Below are 18,784 nucleotides of genomic sequence, written 5' to 3'. Positions count from 1 at the left end.
GTTGAAGGCATATCTAGCCTTGTTGATACTGCATTTTATGTCCTCGTCTGCTCCCCTGTCCTTATTGATCACGCTACCCAGATATGTGTGTGTTTCTTGTAAATCTTCTCCATTTATTTCCTGGGGATGTCTTTAATTTTTTAAAAATTCCATTAGGTATTAGCGATCTCAAAACAAGCACATGTGCACCTATTATCGCAAGACTATGGACAATCTGGAATGAATGTGATGCTACTTCTCAAAACGTTAGGTAAGACACAAATTACCGTCTTGCACTTATAAATGTCAGTTTAACATATTAGTAATGGAACAGACATTTAGGTGCATAGGTGGAAAACGATAAAATCCTAATTATATTGAGTGTGATACATACATATATATATATATATATATATATATATATATATATATATATATATATATATATACTAGCTGCATACCCGTGCTCCGCCACGGTAAACCTTTTTTAAATGTAATGTACCAACTAGGGAACAGAACAAAACACAAACACAACACAAACAAAAAAGAAAACACAAACACAACGCAAACAAACACAATTCAAACACAAACAAAAACACAAACGCAACACACAAACACAAAAGAAAAAACAAACGCAACACAAACACAACAGAAAACACAAACACAACACAAACACAAAAGAAAACACAAATACAATGCAAAAACAGACGAAAACACAAACGCAACACACAAAGAAAAAACAAACGCAAATAAAATCACTAATGAAAACACAAACAAAATGCAAACACAAATGCAAACTCGAAAAAAATAGGAAAACAAATAGAAACGAAAAAACAAACACAGCACTCATAACATAAACACAACTTAAATGCAAACATAAACGCATAATGCTCAAAATCTAGCCTGTGGTGCCAAATCGCATCTTATCCGAACGCCGGTGGACGCGCCTGACTCAGTGAAATACTATAAAAAACCCTGCTTGTCCGCAGTCGAGAAGAAAGAATAATAATAAATAAACAGTACGTTCAGCGTCTAAAATAAATTAAAGGCAATATTTAAAATATCCGTGTTTTACCTACCATATTGCACTTTATCATTCAATGCATTTTTTTCATTACTTTAAATTTTAAAAATTTACACTAGAGTTTCATGACTAAAACCATTAAACACCTAATGAACGTGATAACGCGTGTATAATAGAGTGGAATAATTGATTAAAAAGTATTATTGGTAAACAGTACTTTCAGTGAATAAAATAAATAAAAGATAGGTTTTTAAACAATCTATGCTAATTATAATATTCCAACAATAATGTCCTCTTACACGTCTGCAGAATTTGCATTCATATTTTTTTCAGAGTGAGTTGAATTTATTTTTAAATTACCTCCCTTGGCAAAATTACAAAACAGTTTAATTAATTAGTTTTTTGTTTACCCTATTATTATTCAAAGATATCCACTTTTTCTAGGACGCTAAACAAAAATGATATTTGACATTGATCCGTTTAAAATGTTTTAGCTATTTGCGTGTATTTTATATTTTCTTTACGTTATGCGAAAGAGTAAAAACTTTGGCAACTATAAAATAAATTTAAGTCGTTATATAAACAAACACTACTCTATTTAATAAGACACTGAGATGCAATTAAAAAACACAACATGGGATGTGTTTACTTTGATGGTTCAAAAATCTGTAGCGATGACGGAATGATTGACACACTACTAGCCCACTTATATAATATATGTGTGTGTGTGTGTTGCGTGTGGGTGTGTGTGGGTGTTTTAAGTGTGTGTGTGTGCGTATATGGAGGTCTACATAATTATACTTGATTCTCTTGTTTCATAATGTTTTTCAAAATAAAAATGAATTAAACAACTTCCTACATCAGCTTTTGTTTGTATCCAGATGTCGCTTGGATAAAAAACAGGCCTGTATGAGGAAAAATCTACTCGAAGGCTGCAGTCTAAATGCAGTGGATGTTTATTTAAATGTCATGTTTATACCTTTATATGAAACTGCTTAACATAAACAACCTATTCAACTCTTAAGGTTGTGTTTTGAATTTTAAAAGTTGTTTTTTATTTTGCGTTTTGAATTTTAAAAAGATTTTTTTTTGGTACGTTTTGTTCTTTAAATATATAGGTGTTGTTCGAAATAAGGGCATGATTAGTGATTATGTAATATTAAGGGTTACGTATAATCGTTAATAGGGTAATTAGCAATATAGCTATTATTTGTATAAGCTGAACTTTATTTTTAATACGTTTTTAATATTTCCTAAATAAAGTAGCCAACAAATTTAACTTTATTGTTTGATATTAAAATTTTTTAGGTACATTTTTTTATGTACTCAGGAAAATATTTAATCGCTTGCTAAATGAAGAAAAACGAAGTGAAATTAATCTTTTAAAAAGACAAACACTGCAGTATTTGAGAGCAGAGATTGGACACATTGTATATTACAGATGGATTAGTGTTTATCTGGTTATTTGCTTTAAGTTGGGTTAACAGTATAATATAAAGTCATTTAAACAATCCAGTCCCTTCTTTATTTTTACTTTACGATATCTCATTTTTACAAACAAATTAGCAGAATTGTCGTGTGGATAATGTTAGGCGGGCGACTTCTTTCACTTACATAACTGGGCTTAAGGGTAAATCAAGTATTCCAATAGTGTAGCGTTATTTTAAATAAAATATGTACACACATTTATAGTTACAGTTTATTTTGGAGAGTTTATACTTTAAAACATGTACAATTGTCTTTTTAATCTTTTTTTTTATTTTAAACAAAACATTTACAAAAATGTATGGTAAGTCTACCGTAGTTTTATTTTTGTGTTTTTGAGTTCTAGCTTTATTTTAAATAAAACATTTACAAAAATGTATAGTTATGTCTACAGTTTATTTTGTAGAGTTTAAATGTTATTTTAAATAAAACATTTACATTTTTTTTTGTTTTGTAATTTTTTTTAAAAGTTTAAGCGTTATTTTAAACAAAATATTTACAAACATTTATTGTTATGTCTATCGCGCATAAGGTTAGCTTATAGCGTCAAGGTTCTACCACAACCATCAAATTAACATTACATATATAGGCCATATTTCGGACATTCAAAATGTATAGATGGAAAAGCGTAACTATGACATTAATAAAACAACTACCAAATATGTGTTTTATGTGTCCACGATTTCTAACGGTCGCTTTTATATATACAAAAAAATGTCACCATGCATACATTAACCTCCAGGTATTCCTCCACAATTTAAACCATTCAATACGAATCCAGCACCAACACATTTACGCCTTTCACAAAAATGATATGTAGATTTTACTCATTATCAAATTCCAAAATCTTACCCGTACATTCTAAAGTTAATACAATAATCCTTCATTAAGCAGGCTTGTTTAATATTATTTATTTAATAAATATATTGAAAAGAATACCCCATGAATGTTAAGTAATACATAAATTTAATTTTTTAAAAAGTAAACTCATATAACTAAGTCAAGCGGTTTTTAATTAAATTCTAAGGGGAGGTAGCTGAGGAGAATGAATCGGGCACTGGTTTAGCTGGAGTTACCGTTACTCTCAAATACAATTCACTGAAACATTAAGGATAGGGTACATTAGCCGTACTTCGGTACCTTAGTATTTACTAGTCTCACATCCTTATACACACATGTATACACTAGCCATCGGTACCCGTTTCACGTGAATTATAGACCTATATATTTTAACATGTTGTACTTGTTTGAGAAAAAAAATTATAAAATAGTTATTGGTCAAAACGCAATGTGCTTTACTACATGCTGAACGATATTAGTGAAAAAGCAAAGAAATAACTAATTAGCTAAAAATCCGACACATTTAACATAACACAGGCACACAATGATTACGTGACTTAAATGATTCCGTTAAAAATCTGGCTATTCAATGGTTATTATGTTGTTTTTAAGTAATTTGTATTAGTTTGACCGATAAAATTGTATATATTTCATAGCGAACGTCTTGATAAGTAGATCTATAGATCTAGATCTAAATCAAATTTGAATGAAGTAGTTCCTTTTTTATAGTCTAAAATCGGAAGGTTCACATATTAAAAAAATAAATAATCAAGTTTGACTTGGTGTGGTATTAAGTATACTATCATCTCAGCTATTTAGGTACATTATAAAACATGGAGAATGAAAGACGTATTTAAAAAGCTTATCTTACGCTAATATGCCTATTCTTTCAAATTATTTTTTATATCCAAATTAACCAGTTCCATAGCTAACAAACAAAGCTTTCTATAAAATAAAATTAAGGTCTGAAATAGTTTAATATAGAAATTTATTTTTGGAATAGATTCTAGAGTAGATAGAGTCTAAATCTAGATCTTAGCGTCTACGTCTAGTTTTTGCGTAGATTTAGATCTAGTCTAAATCTAGAATCTCTAGATCTAGAATCCAAATTACTACTACTTACTTAATCCTCATCACTCCCTGTGGAGTATAGGGCAGCAACAAATCTCCGCCATTCCACCCTGTCCTGGGCGAGCCACTTTAGTTCATGCATGGTTTTGCCAGTAGCCTGTACTTCTTCTTCCATCTCCCTCCTCCATGTTCCCAGTGGTCTTCCTATATTTCTCTTTCCGGGTGGGTTCCACTTCAGCGCCATGTTGGGGAGTCTTTTTTTGCTCATGCGTAGGACATGGCCCAGCCATCTCCTCGTTCGAACTTCTGAGACAATGTCGTTTAATCCTGTCCTTCGCCATATGATTTTATTTTATCCAAATAGATAAAATAAATTTCTTAAGTTTAGGCCGGAAAAATTGTATTGTATACATTTTATAGAGTACGTAGATCTAAATCAAATTTGAATGAAATACTGTGTGTGTACGTGTTTGTGCATGTTCGTGCGTGCGTGTGTGTGTGTGAGTGTGTGTGTGTGTGCGTGTGCGTGCGTGCGTGCGTGTTTGTGTGCGTTTTGAAAGTACTAGTATTCTCAGACAAGAATCTCGGACAAAATAGCCCAACGACAAATGCTTTCAGGACAAAATAGCCCAACGACAAATGCTTTCAGGACAAAATATCTCAGCAAAATAAAGCTCGCCCGACTATTAAAAAAAACTTCATTTTTCGCTTATTTGTTGTTTTTACACTTACCACTTACCACCGATTTCATTCCAAATGTTGTATTAACTGATAGGCGCCAAAAAAGTCTTATGGTCAAGCTTTATACTGATGGGTATCAAACTTCTAACCAATAAAACCCAATAGCATTTTTTTAAATCGTAATATTCTGAATCATTACACCTAGTACAGTTCTTCTTTCTATTGCATCTATATAGTGCATCTTTAAAATAATTATTTAGGTTCATCATGTGTCTTACAATAAAAATTCAATTCCTACTTTATCGATATACTTAAACAAGGGCAATTTACTGATACCAGTCCGACAGCCAACATCAACAGCGAGTTGTCTCCCGTTGAGTGGATGGATTTTTCCAGATGGTAGGCCATGATTTGATCGTAGATTTCCTGGGGATAACTCGGCCTGTAGGTTGTATACAACTTGGCGAAGTTTTCTCCCTTGTGAAGATCATTGGCCTTGTCGTCATACTAGGAAGCAACATCCTTGAGAACAGGGGGTATAAATGTATGCAATAGTCTAAGTGACAGTACCGTGAAATCCCGTGCCCTGGAAATGGTGTAATTCCGGAAGGGGGGGGGGGGGGGTTAGGGGATTGATTGAATTCTAAACCATTTATTCGATAAATCTTTTAAGATTTCATTAATTTAAAAATTTATGTATATATATATATATATATATATATATATATATATATATATATATATATATATATATATATATATATATATATATATATATATATATATAAATTTTTACATTAATGAAATCTTAAAAGACACGGGTTCCTCTTAACAGCTTCCCCCTTTTGTATTATGGTCAAGTATATTTATCGTCCATGGTAGAGCATAAGACTGCTTACCCGAAAGTCGCGTGTTCTAATTCGGGTACATGTCCGTCCAGCCTCTCTGAGTTCACCCAGCTCTGATGGCTGCCCAACTCACGTTAGGGAAATTTAAGTCGGCTGGGCGCAGTGTTGACCGTATTATCGCTTCATATGCCGAGGGCAAAGAAAATCTACTTCACTTGTCCCATGGACCGTCAAGTATGAAAGGGATTTTTACTTACTTTGTTTATATAATTCGTCCCGTTCAGTATTATTATGATTCAATATTCAACACATAATTCATGTCTGTCCGGTTATCGTGAAGAAAAAAATATCATCATTTAAACATTAAATGTACATAAAAACATTATCGCACAACGACAAGAACGTTGATGAGTCCACAGGGCCAGCACGCAGAGATTTACTTTAGGAACATACACCCAGGGGCGTAGCGAGGGGGGGGGGGGGGTGCGGACCGCACCGGGTGACACCATTTAGGGGGGTGACACCATGGCAAAAATAGCAAAATATATAGAGAAAAACTTGAGGAGGGGGTGCAAATCGAAAACTTGAGGGGGGGGGGGGGACAAATCGAAAGTTTGAGGGGGGGGTGCAAATCGAAAATTTGAAAGTTTGTCCCCGTCGCTACGCCTCTGGGGGGGGTGACACCATTAAGTGCCGCACCGGGTGACACCCGACCTCGCTACGCCACTGCATACACCCAAATGAGTCGGACAAATTTAGTTTTAACAAAAAAAAAAAAAACACATCGTTAATTTTAAAATGTTTGGTTTAGAGTGCATTAATGTATTTTGTCAATTTTAAAAAAAAACGTATTGACAGTGACCGAAATTTTTTCTTTGGTAGATATATCTTAGGCGTTTTATATTAGACAGTAGACTGCTGTATTTTTATCATGACAATAGATTGTTAACAGTATTTTAATCAGATCAAGGGCATTAGAAGCATCGTGTATACTTCTATGAAGATTATTGTCTTAGCTCTGGCCTAGTATGATGAAATGTTCCCAAAATATTTTTATTTTTATTGGATCTTCCTCCGGTAGATTTTTTCTGTAGATTTTCTCCAAACTGAAATTTTAAAAATAAAAAAAAATAGTATCAAGAGTAGAAAAGAAACAAGTTTAATAACTCGAATTTTTTACTAAGAATTTTAGAAAATGAAAAGTCAGTCTATAGAATTTAAAATAAGAAAAATAGACTAAATCATCAACTGTCATCTTGGTATTGGCAGAAGTATGCTAAGGTGGTTAACCCCGCCCCCCCCCCCCCCACCCCACCCCATGAACCCACCAAAATGAAAGCTGTCCATGTTCACTTACAACTACCGTCGCGCTTATTTCACTTAACATATTCTGTTTCAAATTATTTCACATCATATAAAAATCGTTATATCTAAAGAAATGAGAATTAACCCATTCCCCCCCCCCCCCCCACCCAAAAAATATTTTTTCAGTTCACTATAAACGTACCTATGCTTCATCTCGTCCATGATATTTGTACCCGGGTTGTCTAAGATATACAGGTTGGTGTAATGGATACTGGAGAGATATCCAATGTACTCGTCTGTGGTCAAAACAGCTGTATTCTTAACACCATTATACCTGAAACATGTAATCAAACACTGACCAACACATCGTATAACTTCATCACACATTGTAATGATTACAAGTTGAATTTTATTTTCTATGTTTTGTCTAATATTTTGGTAATTGTTAAGCATTTTAAATTAATACTAATATTTAAACTACCTTTGGAATACGAAATTGTTATATTTTATAATGAAGAACAAGCTAATTTGATTTTGTTTCTGAATAATTCAAACAGTCTGTGTAACATATGAGCAGTATTATATCATAACTATTGTTATGATACCTAGTAAATATATATATATATATATATATATATATATATATATATATATATATATATATATATATATATATATATATAATATATATATATTTATATATATATAAATAGATATATATATATATATATATATATATATATATATATATATATATATATATATATATATATATATATATATATTTATTTATTTATTTATTTATTTATTCATATATATAAAGAAAAAACTAATTTTGCCACATTACATTTTAAAACATAGATATCTTTATTGAATGTAGAATCGAATGCAATTTTACAATCGCAAGCAGTAAATTTGTTTCACATTTCAATTAAACATCAATATGCTGTAATTTCGTTCTACTTGGTCACCAACCTTCTCACATTCTTGAAAGGAATCTCCGACATCTCAAACTTCTGGAACTCCGAGACAATTTTCAGATTTAGCATCTTAACCAAAATAAAGGGCAGAATTTGTGAAACATTTCTAGACACAATTTAAGTTCAAAGAAATATAGAGTCGTTTTTTACTAAACCTAGTTGTAAGATTATTTTAAAATATGAAATGATTTAAATGCATGATATCTGTAGGTGAAAATCGAATCTTGAAAAACAATTTGCTGCTTATCTTTAAATCAAATCGAATAGCCTTGACGATTATTTAAATTAGTTTTACATTTTTTTTATCATTGGATTGTGAGGACTGATATAGATTTACAATACTAATTCTTCTTTCTTACAAGTTGCATAATGTGTTCACAAATGGTATTTTATTGGGATAAGCTCCGGGGAAAAAAAGGAAAACAAAACTTCTTAGTTAAAAAGCTTTGTTTTTATATGTGTGTATCTATGTTAGGGTACTTAAGGGAAAATATTGTATGCATCAGGGAATCTTCATAACATATTGTTGCCATGGCAATGGCGGCCATCTGTTTAAAAACTTTTGTGGAGGTCTCATTGTCCATAACATAACATATATATTGAGATATAATCATTGGTCATTTTTTCACTAACTCTAATATTAGAGTCAGCTGGATAGTTTTTGTAACAAACCTTTACTCGAAAAAAAATGATTTTTTGAAATTGTATATGGTGAACGACCATTCAATTTATCTATTAATTTTAATAGTATTTCATCATATCAATTTTTTTTTAAATAAACTAAACTGTTATTACTAAAAAAAGGAATCACTAAAACCTAAGCGAAATACAGCAGTAATCACTAAAACCTGAGAATACAATATTAAAAAAACCTGTAAAATGTAAGACTGGGCTTTGTTGTTCTCTAAGGCCTCGCTACCAAGTCCATAAACTGCTAAGGTCCCACCGGGCTTCAGAATTCGTCTCACTTCACTAAAAAACCTGGCAAGTAATCAATACAAGTTTTATAACCAACTGTATCTTTTTTCCCCCTGTGTAGCCCTTTTCTTTTCCGCATGAAAATGTTGATATTCAAATCTTACCGTTTTTCATCAACCCAGTGTAAGGCTGTTGCTATGGTTACAAGATCCACAGACCGATCCTCCAAAAACTCGAGGTCCTCTGCAAATGACACATGACATTCGAGTTTTGGGATGTCCTTGGGGACATGCGCCATCATGTCCTCGCTGATATCTGTCCCTATCACCTACACATAAACGTAATCTAACCTTAGCATTACTATGTTAATCATTAGCATAATTTGACATAAATATTTATATTATAAACGTAACATAACATTTAAATTTTATCATAAACATAGCATATATATATATATATATATATATATATATATATATATATATATATATATATATATATGTGTGTGTGTGCGTGTGTGTGTGTGTGTTTTCTCTGAGCTTGCCTTGGAGATTATATATATATAAATATAATTATATATATATATATATATATATATATATATATATATATATATATATATATATATATATATATATATATATATGTATATATATATATATATATATATATATATATATATATATATATATATATATATATATATATATATATATATATATATATATGCTCGATATAACAAACCTCCCTTATACAGACAACACTTAATTAAAATCTCGCAACAATTTATGTTTTAATAATAAACATGCAGTTTACAACAGGGTGTGGAACTACATTGCTAAAATATTATCACTACCCGGACATTTTGATATTGCCAACTAGTCCCCAATACTTATTTTATAACAGTGTAATTCGTACTTTATCGAAGTAATTCACTAAGGGCAATGTACTGATACCAGTCCCACAGCCAACATTAACAGCGAGTTGTCTCCCGTTGAGTGAATTTTCCAGATGGTAGGCCATGATTTGATCGTAGATTTCCTGGGGATAACTCGGCCTGTAGGTTGCGTACAAATTAGCGAAGTTCTTTCCCTTGTGAAGTTCTGTAGCCATGTTGTCGTACTTGGAGCTTAGGTCCTTTGAGGTCAGAAATTTAGGAAATTCAATGTTTAAAAAGTTGTCATAACTTACAGTAGTATTTTAAATTACAACAGTAATAAACGATGTTTTAAAGATGATTATGATGACAATGACAACTGTTGAAATTTTGTAGAAATTTACTTAATTTAAATATAAATATTTATACAACTTTCCAAGTAATTGTTTTGTTATTTATTAATTATTATCAACTTGAATACCCCCCCCCCCTTATGTTTTAATATAATTTAGTCACTTTAAATGTCAAGATCATGCTATAAAACTAAACTACAATAATTCATTTAATTTTTATTTTTAAATGTTGAGTCTCATTTTTTTTTAATTTAAAAGTTTGTCTTTATTATTAGTCCATTGTCATCTGCCGGATTTTAAATGTTATATTGATTGATACAGTTTCATTTTAAAATATATAATCTCAGTATAATGCTTATTATATTTATTTATTGGCGTCCTACTAGCGTCCTAACTCACATTTTGTAATACTTAGACGAAAAAAAAAATATTTCAACAAGCAGCAAGTTCTCCCCCCCCCCTGTCCCAAGCTATATCTTAATTGCTTGATCCCCCATCTCCTTCACTAAGTAAAATCCTGCTTTGGTCGGGTCAATACGTCAGCGCAAACAGGAAATATCCTGTAGTAGCCGGGTGTGAATTTGAAATTAGAAACATGCGAACATCACAATAATCCACACCACACCACATTAAGCCGGGTGTGAATTAGAAATTAGAAACATGCGAACATTGCACTAACCCACACCACACCACACTAAGCCGGGTGTGAATTAGAAACATGCGCAATCTATATATATATAATTCTCTTCTAGGAGCCCTTAGAAAACAAGCTGCAAGCGCCTCCTTGCAGTCCCCTCTCTTTCTCTCTATCACTATCACTACCACCCCCACCCCACTCCCACATTGTCTGGTGAGCTGTGGTCACGCTGTTTACATTTTACAATCACAGAGACGGGTTTGGTGACGGCTATTAGGGGCAGATTATTTAGTTTATAACGATTTTATACTTAGAGGAGGTAACTAAGAGGAGGCTGCTTTCACGTGGGGGGAGGGGGTGGAGGTTAGTGTTTTGAAGCAAATATTTTCAGTGGCAGCATTGGTACTGTCGAATTCACAAATTATAAATTACTGAAAAGTAGAAAAAAAAAAACTAAATAGCGGCGTATGATACGCAGCGGGTCGGCTCGTTCGCATTAATCCAAATCACACCACACTATGAATGTTTGGGTCGTTCTGTAACAAAACTATACCCGAAATCTAGTAAGTCTTTTGGTGGTGGTTGATCTAGTAGCATTAAAAATATATAGTGGAGAAAAATAAATTTATTGTCTTTAACCTCCTACATAATTGCATACATCGATTGTGTAGAGGACAAAGGTAGTATGTCCAAAAACATGATCTCGATAAAAATAAGTTTTCAAATCGTATCCCCATATTAAAAAAATTGTAAAATATTATGTTAAACGTTAAAACATATTTGCATTATAGTTTTCTTACCTTTACATAGGTGTTCTGATAGTTTCTGTTATTACAAACATATGTATAATAAGTGTTTCTTCCAGATTTTTTTCTTTCTCGGGGGGGGGGGGGGGGGGGCACTTGATATTTTCGGGCGGGGGGGGCGAACACTGGTAAAATTATATGTTTTCTATATCAATTCCATTTCCTTCGGGGGGGGGGGGGCAGATACTTTCTTCGGGGGGCGCCCCCCCCCCCTCCCCCCGAAAATATGCCTGAAAGAAACTCTGTGTATTAAAGTACATTGGTTTCAAACAAAAAGTGGAGATATTGCATTTGTCTTCTTTGCAGTCGATATATCAAGTTCGTAAGTGTGTAACCCACAAAGGGAGATAATAAAAACATACCGAACACACAGTAAGCCAAGAGGAGTTAATGGGGGAAAGGGAAACCAACGAAAGTATAAAATACAAATTTCGAACCGCGACTTAAGAGGTCGAGGAGGATAAAGTAGAATTTTAAGTTAGTGAGCTCAATTTTCGTGTGTTGTGAGTTTGGTTGTATGTGTTGTGCTTAGAAATGGACTCGCGAAAACTACCTCAATAGCTTGGATGATCAATATAACAGGTGAAGTAGAGTTTCTCTGTGGCTACATAACGTGGAGAATGGTGTGTTATGTTTAGTGACTTTTACTTCCCCAAATATAAGAACCGACTCCTAGTATGCAAACTCGAGTCTTTTAGGTAAACTATCGTACAGTCTACCCAAACAGACAGTTTAATCCAATAAGAATACATTGGTGGGGGGTCATGAAAAATTAAGAAAGTCTGATAATGACAAAGTCCTCCGATACACTAACAAAGCTTATCCGTGTATCAAGTACAAACACTATAAATCAATTTAGATTTAAATAATATTTTTTTATTATTTATAATTATAAATTATGCGTTCTTTTTTTTTAAATCAACTGTGTTTAAGTTACACTCATATTTTTTGTTGTTGTTTTTTTTTAAATGATACAAATTAATTTTGAAAAACGATGTACCTTTATACTGTTCACTATATCCATATCGACTCCGTGGATGTTCTCTTTGTTCTCTGCTCTGAGCTTCTAATCTAACTTCCACCGCTAACAAAGGGACAAACAAATAGAATTGGACGATGCAGTGGAAGGTGGGGGGAGGGGGGGGGGGGCAAGTTTTCTTAACGCAGCGTCCTGATAAACAAGCCTCCACTTCCAAATACGACTTTGTGTACAATGTTAACTGGAGCATATCGAACACGGAGGAACTGTTCAGTCAAGCGTATCACAAACAGACTTCAAATCTCATGTAAACACCTAACGATACGGGACGTCAAACATGGATTTATTTTATAAAAGGCTCATACTTTAAGTTCCGGAAAAGAACAAATTTTTAATTAATAAGCCTTATTTATTTATTTGTTTGTATCTAAGTTAGGGTACTTAAAGGAAAAAATGTGCATGCATCAGGGACTCTTCTGAAAGTATGGTTGCTGTGGCAACTGCGGCTATCTTGGAAAAAACCTCAGGCTATGTTTCGTTACAGAAAACACTTTAGGAATATTTTTTTCGAAATTTCCAAAATTTGGTGTGGTAAATTTGTGAAATACTGTTAAACTTAAAGCTAAATTTACTGGGAATTCACAATACAAAATGTTGAAGAAATATATATATATATATATATATATATATATATATATATATATATATATATATATATTTAGAGAGTTTTCTCATACAAAAACGGGTTAAAAGAAAGGTAATTGCTTATAAAAGACTCATTATGTTCTCACCGCTACCACGTGCTACAAAAGCTAAGTGAATAAAACCCCTCTTAACTATTAGCAGTGTATCAAAACGTAGTTTTTGTAGAAGAATAAAATCTTCCATCATCTTTCAACAAATGCAAACGAATCCATATGATTTAAATATAGTTTATTTTTATTTTTTACATTTTACTTGATTTAGACAGTAATAGACTTCAGGTTACGTCTGTTTATTTTAAATGTTTTTGTCTTCCACTATGTATATGTCATTAGTGTAAAACAACATATTTTCAAAAATAATGTATTGAATTTTAATGTTAAAGTCAAATAAAATCAAATAAGGTTCAGAAATAAGCTATAATGTGCTGTTACTTAAAGATATAATCGTATCAATCACACTGGTTAGATTGACATTTCGCTCAGAATGATAAAATTTTCCCAAGCTAATTTATTCTAACTGGGATAATCTCTATTACATTAACTAGACAGGCATTTTGCCCAGAATGATAAAACATGTTTCCAAACTAATTTATTTTAACTGTGATAATCTCAATCACACTAATTAGACGTTTTGTCCAGAATGATAAAATCATCCCAAACTAATTTAACTGGGAAAATCTCAATCACACTAATTAGACTGAAGACATTTTGCCCAGAATGATGAAATGCTCCCAAGATATTTTTATTTTTACTGGAACTTCCGCGTCTTGAGTTTTTCTGTAGATTTTCTCCAAACTGAAAAACAGATTTAATTTTTTTTATAAGTGCACAAACACAGTAAGTCAATTTCTATATTACGTTTAATAAGAACTGTAAAGTATTCTAAACATGACAGGTCTTCTATATATTTCTCAATATTTCCACAAGTTTGGCTTCAAACTGACTAAACTGTAGTACTGTGTGTATATTATAGAAAATGTTCGCCTTATTTTAATATATTTTATAAATGGACTCATGAAGTGATTGAGAGAGGTATTATAGAGAGGTAGATCTCTTTCCACATAACAAAAATCAATATTGAATGATACTGACACATTGACACTACACCATTTTGTTATCGCTAGGGCGATTTTATTTCAGCTAGTCCGCAAACGTAGATCATGTAGCTTCTTCTTTCTTCCACATAATAATTGCACCATTGTAAGGGGTTTCCTCCAACACAATTAAGTATTACGTGTCACCGTATATTGCGTCACAAGGCCGGTTGTCTCCGATTTCAGCCCGCTTGATTCCCTACTATAGCCTGTGTCCAGGCAAGGACAAACTAGGAGTATTTTCATCTAGAAGGGTATCTGTCCCTTATCTACCTGTAGGAGTATTTAGAAGGGTATCTGTCCCTTATCTACCTGGGGGTTCGAACTCAGGATTTTTCAGTTTAGCAACCATAAGCTTTAACGACCACGCCAACCCACGATAGTGAAACCAACGCTAGTCACATGATTAAAATGTGTACAGAAAACATGAATTACTGTGGTATAGTAACCAAGATAAGAAGACGATATAGTTAGTGTTAGTTTACGCAAACAGTGACACAAATACAAACTTTTGTTTTATTTCTTCCAAAATATTTGATCCTGGATTTTCATGAAGGAACATGTGTGCGAAATGAGTACTGGATATGTAGCCAACGTACTCATCAATGGTCAGTTCAGCACTATGAGTTATACCGTCGTACCTGCAATGTCATTTAGAACATGGAATAATTCAATGAATAGAAATAATGTTAACGACTCGGATTTTAATTAACTAAATCACGTGCTGGTTTAGTACCTATAGCTTTTATTTATTATAGGGTTTAGTAATACATATCAATTAAATAGGTACATAAATCGTACACACACACACCCATATATATATATATATATATATATATATATATATATATATATATATATATATATATATATATATATATATATATATATATATATATATGTATATATATGTATGTATGTATGTATATTTTTATATTATATTTTACTATATATACATAATATATAATATTATATATGTATGTATACAATCAGTGTCATCATTGAAACTATAAATGTCTGGTGTGACCAGCACTACAACGTGTGCCCAAAGTTACGATTTCACACTGTCGGTCCATTAAGCAGAAGCAGTAGAATGTACTTGTCTATGTAAACCTCTACATAGGAAGCAAGAATTTTATCAGCATAGCGTCCATTAGCATTTACTTTCCCTAAAGTGAGTTTTCACATTAGAGCTGTGTTGGCTTAACAAATTTCTACAGACAAACCCGAGATCCAAACTCGAGACTTATGAATTAATTGGCTCTACGCCGTCCAAACGTGTGCTCAAACGTCTAAATTTGCATCAAATTTACTTTTAAAATCGAAGACCATTTTCTTAACAAACATGTCACTATTTTAAAGTCGTCTACAACACCACCTACCGTCGCATGTCTTTGAATGGAAACTCCAGAACTTTGAATTTCTGTTTGGCAGCGAGGAATCTCTTTGTGAAATATTTGCCTAATCTTGTGTTTCTTAGCTATGACGTCGGTTAAAAATTATGTAATTGTAATATTAACTTGTAATAGAACAGAAATATAATAATATACGACAAGATTTCTAGATTCTAATTTCAAAGTTGAGTAATATCCATATAAAAATTAATAAAAGAACAGCAATATCCATATTAATACCTGAATAATGTAAGACTGCGCTTCTTCGTTTTCCAAGAAATCATTACTGTTAGAGTATACTGCTAAAGTCCCCCCTGGCTTAAGAATTCGTTTTGCTTCGCTGAAAAATCTATTATATAACAGATTAGATTTAAAGTACACCATTTGATACCGTAGTATGTGAATTAGGTGTTGGCTAAGATTTTCAACTTCATTATTGTTCAGAAGGCTTAAACAATTAAAGACTACATTTATTTACCTTTAATTTTAGACACATTTTTATTAATCTAAATTAGGAAAATAAATAGGCAAGTTTACATCCAACACTAATCGTACATTGTTAAAACTATATTGGTCAATGATTAGAACGCAAAATATACGATAATTAGTATGTGTTGTTGGAATGACCAATAAACATTGTTAGAAAACAGAAACCCTGTATCGTCCTTTTAGGCGGACATCATTACCATGACGACGGCAAAAACAAGTAGGTCAAGCGACATCTTACGATGTTATGGGCGTATTCAAAAACTATTACCGTGTTTCGTCCACCCAGTGTAAGGCCGTTGCTATGGTAACAAGATCAACTGTCTTATCTTTTAAACACTCGAGATCCTCGGCAAATGACACGTGGCATTCAAGGTTTGGAATGTCCTTTGGAACACGTGAGATCATTTCTTCGCTGATATCTGTAGCTATCACCTAGACCGTTACGAAATAACACATCAAACCTTCGTTAAATCACCTACTAGGAAATTGTTTTACTAGAACTACAACAAATGCTTTCGTTTACCGTTTAAAAGTAGAAGTTAATGCTTACTACATAGTAATTGTGTTGACGGAATAGTTTAATCGCAGTTATTTTTGACTATATATATATATATATATATATATATATATATATATATATATATATATATATATATATATATATATATATATATATATATATATATATATATATATATATATATATATATATATATATATATATGCTATGTTTATGATAAAATTTATGATAAAATTATATTTAACAAAATTCGTCAACTTTGCGATTACATTTTACAGTCGACTTTAGAAAAAATGTTTAAATATTTGAAATATATTTGCCTACTTTATCGAAGTACTTCAACAAGGGCAATGTACTGATACCAGTCGCACAGCAAACATCAACAGCAAGTTGTCTTTCGTTGAGTGGATTTTCCAGATGGTAGGCCATGATTTGATCGTAGATTTCCTGGGGATAACTCGGCCTGTAGGTTGCGTACAACTTAGCGAAGTTCTCTCCCTTGTGAAGTTCTTTTGCCATGTTGTCATATTTGGCATCTGAATCCTGAAGAATCACAAAATGTAGGCAAGCTAATTATATATTTTAAAGTATCTAATTATGTTGTTATTAAAAGAATATATTTGTTGTTTTTTTTTTTGTAAAGAACTACCAATGGTGTCCGGGTACAAATGCTACGTAATATTTAGAACTGAATCAGCTCAGCGACTACCTAACAATAAAGGTATCAGTGCATGTGTCAGCTGGTGCTACCCGCCCAAAACAACGTTGTATTGGAACTCGTGTCATTTGTCAAATACAAACAATATCATTGGTGAGCATGTAAAGTGGGGACGGAGTGGTCTAGCGGTAGAGAACCCGTAAGTCTCGAGTTCATATCCGGGTTCAAGTCAGTATCCGTCCCTGAATCCACCCAACTCTGATGGGTACCTAACTCACGTTAGGGAAAGTAATGGCGGCTTGGAACAGTGCTGACCACACTATCTCTTCATATGTCGAGGTCACAGAAACTAGTCAACTCTATTTCACTTGCCACATAGACCGTCAGGTTTGTAAGGGAAACTTTACTTTATGTAAAGTTTTGTCTACATACGTAGCAATCCGTTATTCAGACGACAATGTAGAGTTCGTATATTTCTTGATCTCGGAAATCTAAGGGAATGTGGTCAGCCCTTTGCACAGCCGCCTTTAGACCTTTCCTAACGCGTGTTAGGTACCCATAAGGCCTGCGTAGGCTCAGGGACATTCCCCTGACATGAACTTGGATTCAAAATAGAGACTTTCGGGCACGTAGTCTAGCTCTCTACCGCTTGGCTACGACCTCCCACACGCATTGGAGATTAAAACTCGCATATTTAGTGACCAACATGCGCCCATCATTATTGTAAAACTCGCAGTGTCCTAGACAAGTCACTCATATTTTTAAAACCGTGAGCTGAGACACATGCCTATGAATACATGAAAAACATGTCCGTGCGGTATTTTGTCCAGAGACATATTTCCTTAAGACATTTTACTCTGACATATTTTTTCCGTGATACATTCTCTTGTAAAAGTATTGAGCGTTACATTGTGCAACAAAGTGCATTTATAAACACACTTCTTTTATATTTGTTAACACTTAATTTTTCCATGCTCTTTAGGAAAAAAATTTGATAAAACGAAATAAAATTCGCTAAAGAAAAAGATGAATAGAAGTTAAATACCTTTATCCCGTTCTTAACACTCATATTTGTATTTTGGCTTCTTGGATGAAATATGTTATTTTGTACGAGATGTGGCAATAGTATGTAATGTTAAATA

At 32.7% G+C, this 18,784-nt stretch overlaps 2 protein-coding genes across 2 annotated transcripts in view; one reads left to right on the top strand and one right to left on the bottom strand.

Moving 5' to 3' along the window:
- Positions 1-2,410, top strand: part of LOC131928028 (uncharacterized) — a 55,019-nt gene extending 52,609 nt beyond the window's left edge. The window contains exon 5 of the mRNA XM_059283921.1: positions 1,885-2,410. Coding sequence (XP_059139904.1) covers positions 1,885-2,002 — 118 coding nt within the window. The 3' untranslated portion in view covers positions 2,003-2,410. The remainder of the gene's footprint in view (positions 1-1,884) is intronic.
- Positions 2,411-8,192: 5,782 nt separating this feature from the next.
- On the bottom strand, positions 8,193-10,244 carry LOC131928031 (putative methyltransferase DDB_G0268948). The gene is made up of 4 exons (XM_059283928.1): positions 10,050-10,244; positions 9,296-9,459; positions 9,086-9,194; positions 8,193-8,282 (listed from the first exon to the last, which is right to left on the bottom strand). The coding sequence occupies exons 1-4, from the start codon at positions 10,242-10,244 to the stop codon at positions 8,193-8,195; spliced, it is 558 nt and encodes a 185-aa protein (XP_059139911.1).
- Between the last annotated feature and the right edge of the window lie 8,540 nt (positions 10,245-18,784).

Source organism: Physella acuta, unplaced genomic scaffold (assembly GCF_028476545.2).
Source record: "Physella acuta isolate Inbredline_101_S28 unplaced genomic scaffold, ASM2847654v3 ptg001456l, whole genome shotgun sequence".
Taxonomy (NCBI): Eukaryota; Metazoa; Mollusca; class Gastropoda; family Physidae; genus Physella; species Physella acuta.
This window is presented reverse-complemented; position numbering and strand designations above follow the sequence as displayed.

Bases quoted from the DNA above. Each gene is read 5' to 3' on its own strand.
- LOC131928031 (XM_059283928.1), bottom strand. From the start codon at position 10,244: ATGGCTACAGAACTTCACAAGGGAAAGAACTTCGCTAATTTGTACGCA. The intron at 9,195-9,295 runs GTAAGATTTGAA...ATTACTTGCCAG, and splicing joins CACTGGGTTGATGAAAAACG to GTTTTTTAGTGAAGTGAGAC. The intron at 8,283-9,085 runs GTTTTTTTAATA...ATTTTGGTTAAG, and splicing joins CCCAGTCTTACATTTTACAG to ATGCTAAATCTGAAAATTGT.